At 35.2% G+C, this 11,982-nt stretch overlaps 1 protein-coding gene across 1 annotated transcript; it reads right to left on the reverse strand.

Moving 5' to 3' along the window:
• Nucleotides 1-10,215: 10,215 nt before the first annotated feature.
• On the reverse strand, nucleotides 10,216-11,139 carry LOC103873440. Its single transcript, XM_009151847.3, has one exon. It carries the CDS (start codon nucleotides 11,137-11,139, stop codon nucleotides 10,216-10,218), a length of 924 nt encoding a protein of 307 aa, XP_009150095.3.
• Between the last annotated feature and the right edge of the window lie 843 nt (nucleotides 11,140-11,982).

Genomic DNA, 11,982 nt, shown 5'->3' on the forward strand with positions numbered 1-11,982 from the left:
ATGACAATACGTTTAAAAGTCAACGTGTCTCCTCCTCGCCATGGTCGTCATGCTCGAGATCGTAGTTGTGGCTGCCGGAATCGTCATCGCTTCACCCGCAGATCCGAGAGAAAGCTTTATAGGAGCAACAATGGTGAACTTTTTATTATTTACAACATATGGTCCTCCAACTCTTGCTTATTCTCTAATTTATCGCAAACTTCTAATATGTTCAAGTTTCTTTACAATTACCCCCAATATTTTTAATTATACAATCTAGACCAACAAATATTCTGATTTTGCATCATTGGTCCCTGCTGTTTTGTTTCATTTCGTTTATACCTCAAATGTTTCTGATTTGCAAATATTATGAAATGTTAAATATCATTAGATGTTAGATATCATGAGATATCACTCACCTTGTGTACCATTAAAATCATGAGATAACTCTAAATGAGTCCTAAAAGACACTTAAATGAACAAATAGCAAATGTTAAAACTCATTAAAATCATGAGATATCACTCAGCTTGTGTACCATGTATAAGTAAAATGATGTAGATGTGAAATATTGAGCATTAGTGTACATTTGGATACATCGTTTACACATGTACACTTTATTGATAGTGTCCACATGTACACTATGATGGATACATTGTGTAAGGTGGATGTATTTAAAAAAAAATATATACAAGTGGCTCATCAAGAAAGAGATTGTACATTCGGATACATCTAGTACATGTATACATTCTGATATTGTTGTCCACGGGAAACTATGTAAGGTGGATGTATAACAAAAGATTACAAATGTGCCTTTACAAATGTGCCTTTACAAATGTAGAAAACATTTTGAGCACTAGTGTACATTGGATACATAGTGTACACATGTACACTTTGTTGATAGTGTCACACATGTCCATTATGATGTATACATTGTGTAAGGTGGATGTAGTTCAAAAAAATATACAAGTGGCTCATCAAGAATTGTACATTCAGATCGATCTAGTACACATATACAGTCTGATATTGTTGTCCACGGAAAACTATGTATAAGAAAAGATAACAAATGTGGCTTTACAAATGTAGAAAATATTGGTTTGAAAGCAGCTTGTCTCATTATATTAGCTTCAATATTCTCAATTTGAGAAACTCTCTATCACTCTCTATTGATTTTGTAGCTTAGTCTCTTACGGGATTTAAGTGTACACACGGTTTTCTGTACACATTGATAATGTAAATTCAGCGTACATGTGGACACACATATACATTCTGACATTGTTGTCCACGAGAAACTATGTATAAGAAAAGATAACAAATGTGGCTTTACAAATGCAGAAAATATTGGTTTGAAAGCAGCTTGTCCCACTATCTTAGCTCCAATGTTCTCAGTTTGAGAAACTCTCTATCACTTTCTATTGATTTTGTAGCTTAGTCTCTTACGGGATTTAGGTGTACACACGGTTTTCGTACATATTGATAATGTAAATTCAGCGTACATGTGGACATACATGAACAATAGAAAAATGCAGTTTTGTGGATTCCAATATGTCTAACGCATGACTGTGTACTTATCAATTATGATTCCAATATGTTTGTTTATTGCATATCTTAAAGGATAAAAATTCATGCCCGTGCATACAGGGACGATCCTAGACATTTTATTCTTATCAATAATAAAATTTCAGCCACCGTCACCGGACGACCATTCGCCGGGAATGACCATACAGTGAGACGACATGAACGAGACCTGAAACAGATTAAGCAGAGACATTAGCATGTTAACAAACAGTATTAAAATGCTAACTTATGGTTGGTAACCTAATCATAATTAAAGAGCTGCTAATGTAAACCTCTTGATTAATTAGATACAGAAACAACGATAAAACGAGTGAAGGTTACAGAGCCGGTTGTTCAGAGAAAAAAAAGCAAAAAACTTGAAGATAAGGAAGGAGATAAAGATATGGTAAATCTGGGCCGTCGGGAAAAAAAAGGGTAGATCTAATGGTTGAGAAGTTAGACAGATATAAGTCTTGTCATATGTGCCAGAATGATCCTAAACTGTCGGATTAAAATGAGAGATGAATGGTATATCTGAATTCCCGCCAGTAAACTAGTTGGGTAGCAAAAAGAAATGGTTACGGTTAGACATCATTTAGTTAGGTTGGGATGGAAAAAGAAAATTAGTTGGTGGAAAGTGTCTCAGTAGCTGAAACTGCCCCATTGTGTTAATATAAACATGTAAACTGCCTTTGGGTGTAATATTCTCTTATAAAAACTTGAAAACTGGCTCTGAGTGTAAATGACTCTTGTTCGATCAATTTGGAAAAGTAACAATTCATTTAATTTGGTGCTGGTTGGATAAATATTTTATTCACTTCAACGCCAGATAAGGGACGAAAGATAAATGAAACTGTGCATTCCTTCCATTGTTTATAAAATCGCATGAGGTGTAATAAAACTGTAACGCTTTAAAAACTATTTCAAACTATGAATGTAATTTTATTAACATATTAAATCTTGAAATTAATTTATTTGTTTGGCCACATAAAAGATGTGATCTAATTTTGTCACGTCTTTGAAGGTGAATAGATGGACAGTTACATTTCATGCTCAAGACGAGAGAAAGAGTTTCCTTCATAGGAGTTCTCACAAGATGTTGGTGCGGAAAGAGTACAATTATATATGTTTTGAAGACAAAGAAGAACCTATACCGAAAATTTTACTAATGAGAGATTGATGTGCAGGTTGGTTTGACAAGTTACATGCAACTATAACTTACAGTTGGATTGACTATTTCTTTTTGTTATTGGTTTAGAAAAAATGAAAATTGTAATTGGTTTAGAAAAAAATGAAAATCATCTTTTCAAATGGATTGATGAAGCTTTACTAGACGAAATTCAGATGGTTGATGCACAACAACAAAGACTTGTAGAAGATGTTCAAGATCTCAGAGAGAATATATGTAGGACAATACTGAAAGAAGGCACAAAGTCTAATAATTTCCAGAATGTTTGTTGCATATGAGAAATTAGTTGGATATGTGAGAAGTTCTGTAGCCGAAAATGTTTGTAATAACGGAAAATGTTATTCCATTTACAGATAGGTATCAGTTTACCAACTACCTAAATATGTATTTGTTATCTATCTATGATAACTTTTAGTCTTACTCACCATTTTGATGGGAAAATGACCATTTTCGACCCTTAATATTCGCGTCGTGCCTTTTCATATTCAAACAAAAGATAAATGCTAAAAATTAATTTGAATTATAGACCTGAACTCTAAACCTTGTATGTAAAATCTACCTTGAGTAACATTGCGTTAGTCAACCGTTAAATTGACCAAAATGACGTCGTTTTGTAACTGGTGAAATTTTAAAAATTATGCATTTCTGGGAATCGAACATTGGTCCCATGGATATAGTATGATGATATATGGTGTTTTTGGCATCTTGTATACATGCTTTTAAATTGGTTTTCAAGTCTTTATCGAGTCTCCCTAGTCCTTTTCGAGTCATTATAGGTCTGCAGTTGCATTGGATGGGAGATAAACAAGTTGGAGAAAAAGAAAAAAAAATAGTGCAATTTGGAGTTTTTTCACGCAGAGCAGTCGTGCGGAGCAGTCTGGCGTGCCTGTTCCAGCGACAGAAATTTTTAAGGAAGTTTCCAAATATTTCGGGATTTTACCTAGGGCTTCCCTCTTTTTCTCCTGCAGCTGCCAGAGACATGCAATATATATTTTCTTATCATTCTAGACATTGTACGTTACTTTTTAGAGAGATTTTGGAGAGAGAAATGTGTACTCTTGTTAAGGGAGAAGAATCTCTACATCCTTTGGAGAAAATTTCTAAACCCTCTTTGTTTTTTTTTATTAATTCAGACATGTTTTCTTCATCTGTTATCTCTGTGATTTCTCTGTCCATGGCTGAGTAATCCACTTGCTTAGTCTAGGGTGTTAAAGTGTTAGGGTGTTAGATCCGTGAGTTAGACCTAGATAAGTGAATCTCTTGATTGTCTTCATTCATAACTATTCATAATGCTTGCATTAAACTGGCCGCTTAATGTTAGATCATAGGTTTAACATGTTCATTAACCATGTAATAGGTTGCTAGATCTGTTATGAATGAGCATTGCATCCCTAGTCAGCGAGAGTAGATATTAGGGTGTATTGTGAACATATCGGACTTGATCTCTAAAGCTTTCTAGCGCGTCTTGATCCAAACGAGAGTTTAGGCATCAAGACCGACTTGCAAGGGAATCAATTCCACGAGAGTTAGTTGATTCAACCTGAGTGATCCGAGTTCTAGACTTACTCTTAATTGAACTTGAATAATTGTTTGGCTCACACTTGTTTAACACCCGATCAAACCACCCTAGACTAGCATTCTTAATCATCTGAAAAACTTTAAATCAATCTCTTACTTGCTTGTTACGAAATTAACTTTAAAACCCCCATATTGTTTTAGCTTGATATTGATCCTATAGAAATAAAGTGTAATCATTGGTGGTCTCTGTTGATTCGATCCTAAAGTGCTACATCGACATACCATTCGATTGTGGTAGTGTGCACATTAGGTTAATTGGTGTGCGTATACACATAACATCATACAGATGTAGTTACCACTGTGCTACAACGCTTCTATATTTTTCTTATTAGATTCAAAATATAAGTAGCTTTTATCTGTATATCCTAAGGAAAATTATTTTTGTTAACAAATTTTATTTATTACAAGATATAATTGAATCAATAATTTATGAACTTTAAATTTTTTTTACACTTTTACACATGTAATCAAAACTAAAATGACATTTTATAAGTTATTCAATCTAGTTTTAAAATGACATTTCTCAAATAGTTATCTAATTTTAAATTTAAAAATCCACATATAGTAGTGATTATAATTTTTTTCTTAAAAATAAAAACTTAAATTTTCAAATAAGAAGTGTACAAAAATATAAATAAAATTATATAAAATTTAAAATACATAAACAGTGTTCACAAATCTAAATAAAATTAAATTTGTGTATTTTAAATTCTATGAAACTAAATTTGTGTATTTTAAATTTGTGTATTTAAGAAGTTTACCAAAAAATGAAGTTTACCAAAATTTATAGAGGGGAAACAAATATAAAAGTCATCAATCTTGTTAGCCATGTCATCGCTTTTTTTTATAAAAATGATTGTAGAGAGTGCACATGGAAAAATCACTTCGTAAATACAGTCTAAGGGATAATATGTAATTAATTATGAATGATGACTCACTAATTATTTTTAATTATATATTAGCAAATTTAAATATTCATCAAGGGTATCAAAGAATTTAACCATTCTAACTTTTTATTGTGAGAGTTCATTTATGAAAAATCAATTCGTAAATAACAGTACAGATTTGATAAGTCTTATAAATTTATTACTTTAAGAAGTAAAGGAATGAGAAATCTTCCCAATTCTGTTTCCTTTTATTTCTTCGACATAATCTTTCTACCACCAGTGCATGCTTTATAGTTTCTATGATTATCATTGCTTGCCTCTTCGTAATCTTGAATTTCACTCACTTCATCTGACAACGAAAGTCGAAAACACAAATAAGTTTTAAATGTGACTATCCCTTAGAGACTCTCCAAACAACAAATTTATCTATCTTCTTACTCCTTTTGTTTTAGTGTCATTTTAGTTTTTATTTAAATCAGTGTTATTCTACAATTCTAATGTAATTTTTGTACATTAAATCAACTTTTTTACCCTTTTGAATAACTAATAGTAGATTTTTATTTAAATTATTTTTTATTTGATTAATCATATATTAAATATGTATATATTAGTCTATTATACAGTTTTTTTAATTTTCATGAAAAATGTAAAAGTGACACTTATAATAAAATGGAGGAAATATATAATTAGTGACCAAACCCAAAAATATCATGCACATTTTATGCATCGGAAACGTAAACCAGTGACCCTCTACAGACCGACACTGCCGGCTGATGTTAGCATCGTTAAGTGGTTCAAGTACAATGGGTTAGGGACAGTTTCGCATACGTCCATATTTTTGTGTGGAACCTGTTAACTTGATGAACCAACAAACATAATTAAGGGGACAAGAAACGTCACGCGTTCATTAACTTCCAGTGACTTGGTCAAATATTTATCCCTGCTCTCTACTATCTAGTCACCGACGACCCTATGAAAATTCTAAATAAGCGTACATTAAAAATATATCCATGTTGTGTATTACTAAATAGAAGTGAGAAACTAAAGATATAAATATAATATATCTTCTTTGATGTGAGATAACGTGAGAAGAAAAGAGAAACTAATCTTTCTGATTATTGTTTCAATCGTCAAACTCTACTCACAACAAAGGGGTAATACACCTATTTATAGTAAGGTGAAAATATTAAAATAACAAAAGGCGGTCATTTCAGTCGGTCAAAGAAAGATCTAGAGAATCATTATTTTATTACATGTTTATCTTCAACACTCCCCCTTAATTCTCCATCTTTATTACGTAGTGCCTCGTTAAAAACCTAGTCATGGAAAAACCCATTGGGACAAAAACCATGACAAGGAAAAAAGAATACACTACCATAATCCCCCCCTGAAAGTAGTGGACCTAGCTTCCTTGTTACAAGTCACGCAAATGCCGCATTCCGATACCGTAGACATGTTTTCTGAATGTTGTAGTCGGAAGAGCTTTGGTGAACAAGTCAGCTGGATTGTCGCATGATCGTACATATTCGATGTCCACTTCTTTATTTTTCTCGAGCTCCCTTATGTACGAAAAATCTTGGAGGGATGTGTTTTGTTCTGTCGCTCTTGATATAGCCTTCTTTAAGTTGAGCAACACAAGCCGAATTGTCTTCAAATATTTTCGTCGGCTCTTTTTCGTTGACTATTCCGCTTGATTCTTGTATGTGGTAACTCACTGACCGAAGCCACACACATTCTCGACATGCTTCGTGAAGTGCAATAGTTTCTGCATAATTTGAAGATGTCGCAACCAGAGTTTGTTTATGGGACCGCCAAGAGATCGCGGTTCCACCAATTGTAAAAACATAACCGGTTTGCGATCGAGCCTTATGAGGATCTGATAAGTATCCTGCATCTGCAAAACCAACTATACCAAACTCGGGTTTTTTAAAATACATTAACCCTAAATCAACTGTACCTTGAAGGTAACGGAATAAGTGTTTTATTCCGTCCCAATGCCTGCGAGTAGGAGCAGAGCTATATCTCGCTAGTAGATTAGTAGCAAAAGCTATATCTGGTCTGGTACAGTTTGCAAGATATAACAGCCCACCGATAGCACTCATATAAGGTACTTCTGGACCTAATATCTTCTCGCTATCTTCACAGGGCCTAAAAGGATCACTCTCAACATTGAGAGATCTACCAATCATTGGAGTACTCAAAGGAGTCGCTTTGTTCATACGAAAGCGTTTCAATAACCTTTTCGTATAGTTTGATTGATGCACAAATATTCCTTCTCGGAGATGCTCTATCTGGAGCCCAAGACAAAACTTTGTCTTGCCGAGATCTTTCATTTCGAACTCCTCTTTCATATGAGTTCGAGCATCGTCAACCTCCTTTTGAGTTCCAACTATGTTCAGGTCATCTACATATACAGCAATGATCACAAAGCCAGATGACGATTTCTTTATAAAAACGCATGGACATATCGCATTATTCACATATCCTTTACTCAAAAGATATTCACTTAAGCGATTGTACCACATGCGTCCGGATTGCTTTAATCCGTAAAGTGATCGCTGTAACTTGACCGAACAAATCTCCCTGGATTTTTCTTTCAATGCCCCTGGCATTTTCAATCCCTCAGGGAGTTTCATGTATATATCGTTATCCAACGATCCATACAAATATGCAGTCACAACGTCCATGAGATGCATTTCAAGATTTTTAGACGCCGTTAGGCTTATCAAAAATCTAAACGTAATTGCATCCATTACCGGGGAATACGTTTCCTCAAAATCAATTCCCGGTCTCTGAGAAAAACCTTGGGCAACTAATCGGGCTTTATATCGTGTTACTTCATTTTTCTCATTTACTTTTCTCACGAATACCCATTTATACCCAACAGGATTTATATTCTCAGGCGTTATGACTATAGGTCCAAAGACATTTCTTTTATTCAGGGAGAGTAATTCAATTTGAATGGCCTTCTTCCACTCCTCCCAATCATGTCTTTTTTGACATTCTAAAATGGACCTTGGATCGGGATCATCATTTTCATGATCGATCTCTTTGGACACAGAAAAGGAGAACATTCCATCAACATCTTTTATCTTATTTCTGATCCATATCTTTTCATCTCGGGCGTAGTTGATGGAAATCTCATACTTTTCTGTTCCCTTCTCGTTATCTGGACCATCTTTATCTATGCCTTCTTTCAGACATTTTTCAGTATCAGGTTCTTCTAAAACCTTACTTTGTTCATCCAATTTCTTTTTCTTTCGGGGATTTTTATCTTTAGAACCCGCTGGCCTCCCCCTCTTTAACTGAACCCTAGGTTCATTCATTATGTTACCATCAGTTTGTTCTTTAGGAACATCAACTCTTGATGGAATATTTTCAGCGGGTATACATGACTTCGTCACCCTTCTTGTATCTGTGAATGCATCTGGTAACTGGTTTGCCAAATTATGCAAATGCACAATTTTCTGAACTTCCAGCTCTCTTTGATTCGTAGGGGGATCAAGGTGTAACAACGACGGTGTACACCAAATAAGCTCTTTAGGAATTTCTCTAATTCCTCCCCCTAATGCTGGAAATTCATCCTCATTAAAATGGCAGTCGGCAAATCTTGCCGTAAACATATCACCAGTTACTGGTTCCAGATACCTTATTATACTTGGTGACGTATAACCCACATAAATTCTCAATCTCCTTTGTGGGCCCATTTTTGTTCTTTGTGGCGGAGCTATCGGAACATAGACCGCACACCCAAAGACACAGAGATGGGATACATCTGGCTCTTGCCCAAATGCCAATTGTAAAGGGGAGTACTTATGATATGCACTCGGTCTTAGCTGAACCAGTGCAGCCGCATGCCATATAGCATGACCCCATACAGAAATTGGGAGCTTTGTTCTCAAGACTAACGGTCTTGCAATCAATTGCAACCGTTTTATCAATGACTCGGCCATGCCATTTTGTGTATGCACATGGGGAACTGGATGTTCCACATCAATCCCCATTGACATACAATAATCATCAAAGGCTTGCGATGTAAACTCACCAGCATTATCAAGCCTTACTTTCTTAATGGCATACTCTGAGAACTGCGTTCTCAGCTTTATTATCTGGGCAATGAACTTTGCGAAAGCCGTATTTCGTGTTGTCAAAAGAGACACACTTGACCATCTACTAGATGCGTCAATCAATACCATGAAATACTTAAACGGCCCGCACGGTGGGTGGATCGGCCCACATATATCACCATGTATTCTTTCTAAAAACATTGGTGATTCATTGCCTACTTTTTCTGGTGATGGCCGATTTATAAGCTTTCCTTGAAAACATGCATTACATGTAAACTCGCCCGTTTGCAAAATTTTTCCGTTTTTCAACGGATGGCCATTCGAATTTTGCACTATCTTTCTCATCATGACTGAACCAGGATGTCCTAGCCTTTCATGCCATATTTTAAATGTATCAGTAAACTTCATGTTTACCACGGCATATGACTCAGTCATGGTTATTTTCGTACAATATAGTCCAGAGGATAACATTCTTTAACTCTTCCAATATATGTTTCCTCTCAGACTTAATGCAAAGAAATTCAATGCCATCTTTATTCATAGTCTCAATATGATATCCATTTCTTCGGATATCCTTAAAACTTAACAAGTTTCTATGAGACTTGGGGGAATACAATGCATAACTTATTTCAAATATCGTTCCCCCTGGCATTGAAAATTTCGCTCTTCCAGAGCCCATAATAATCTTTGCATTACCAGATATTGTACTTACGCTTCCAGCGTAATTTCTTATTTTGAGACTGGAGAAATATTTCTTATCTTTGATTATCGTGTGCGTTGACGCACTATCTGCCAAACACAAATCTCCATCCATAGTCTCAAAGTTTGGCATTCTTTCTGAATTTAAAATATTCATAAAACATATATTATTAAACATTAAACATAACAAACATAACATATATCTTACAACAAAAGAAATAGATATTATAATACAGTCTACTTATATCACATCGATTTATATTACTCATCGATACTCTCTGGTTCAACCAGAAAGTCTGATACGTCGAGATGAGTATCATCGTTTAAACCATGAAAGGATGGCCCAGGTTCATCAGAGATGAAGTTAGTTTCACCTCTTCCTTTCTCTTTTCCCTTTTGGGATTCTCTATACAGATCAGCTAAATGTTTTGGTGTACGACAGGTACGTACCCAATGACCTTTCATGCCGCATCTGTAGCAAACCGTTCCCGTTTGCCTTTTATCATCCTGGCCCTTTTCATTCCTTTCATTTTCGTGGAAGTTCTTGTTATCTCTTTCATCATAGGGACGAAATCTTCTTCCTCGTCCTCTTCCACGACCATGATAACGGTTTCCACCACGTCCACGACCTCGTCCTCTTCTATTATCATAACTGGATGATGCAACATTCGCTTCAGGGAATGGAGCAGATCCAGTGGGACGAGCTTGATGGTTTAAAGTCACGAGTTGATTATTCTGCTCCGCTACAAGGAGGACTTGCATCAACTCCGAGTAACGGGTATATCCACTCACCCGGTACTGTTGCTGCAGGATTACATTTTCAGGATGGAACGTGGAGAGAGTTTTCTCGATCATATCATAATCACTTATTTTCTCTCCACATAACATCATCCTCGAAGTAATTCCGAACATCGCGGAATTAAACTCACTAACACTTTTGTAATCCTGGAACCGGAGATGGATCCACTCGTGTTTAGCTTTCGGTAAGATCACATATTTCTGGTGATCGAACCTCTCTTTTAAAGATTTCCAGAGGTCACAAGGATCCTCTTTCGTAATATATTCATCCTTTAAACCATCATGGATGTGGTGTCGTAAAAATATCATGGCTTTAGCCTTTTTCTCATCCGACACCGTTTTTGAACTATCGATGGTTTCCAAAAGCCCGTTTCCTCTCAGGTGCATTTTTGCACCCACTGCCCATGTCATATAATTATTTCCCGTAATATCCAGGGCATTAATTTCGAGCTTTGTTAAATTCGACATGATAACTGTATTCATAGAATAATATATATAAATATAGTAATTACGAGAATTTAAATGCGTAATTTAAATGCAGAAATTAAAGGCATAAAATAAAAGCATAAACTTAAATTGCAGAAATTTAAATTGCAGAAATTTAAATTGCAGGAATTTAAATAGCATAAATAAAATCGGGAGGCTCAGCCTACCACATGATCCGAGGAGTCATAGACTACCATATTGATCATTTTTCAAAGTCCGAGGATAGATGGTCTACCATTTTGACTTTATTTATTTTAAGGTCCGAGGAGACTTAGTCTACCATTTTTGACCTTTTTATTCACGGAGGCAAAGCCTACCACGTGTTTCTCTGATCGTGAAGGCATAGCCTACCATAACGATCAGTCGGGAAAGGCAGCGCCTATCATCCCGAATGGAGAAGGTCCAGCCTCTCACTCCGAAACAATAATAAAATTTAAATAAATTAAGTGTATTGAAATACATAAATTTAAACATTACCTCGGCTGGTTTAAGAACTTTTGGATTGATAAACTTCAGTTGGTCAGAGCTTCGTGCTGATAACGTGTTGTGTATTACTAAATAGAAGTGAGAAACTAAAGATATAAATATAATATATCTTCTTTGATGTGAGATAACGTGAGAAGAAAAGAGAAATTAATCTTTCTGATTATTGTTTCAATCGTCAAACTCTACTCACAACAAAGGGGTAATACACCTATTTATAGTAAGGTGAAAATATTAAAATAACAAAAGGCGGTCATTTCA

The sequence above is a fragment of the Brassica rapa genome, chromosome A07 (assembly GCF_000309985.2).
Source record: "Brassica rapa cultivar Chiifu-401-42 chromosome A07, CAAS_Brap_v3.01, whole genome shotgun sequence".
NCBI lineage: Eukaryota > Viridiplantae > Streptophyta > Magnoliopsida > Brassicales > Brassicaceae > Brassica > Brassica rapa.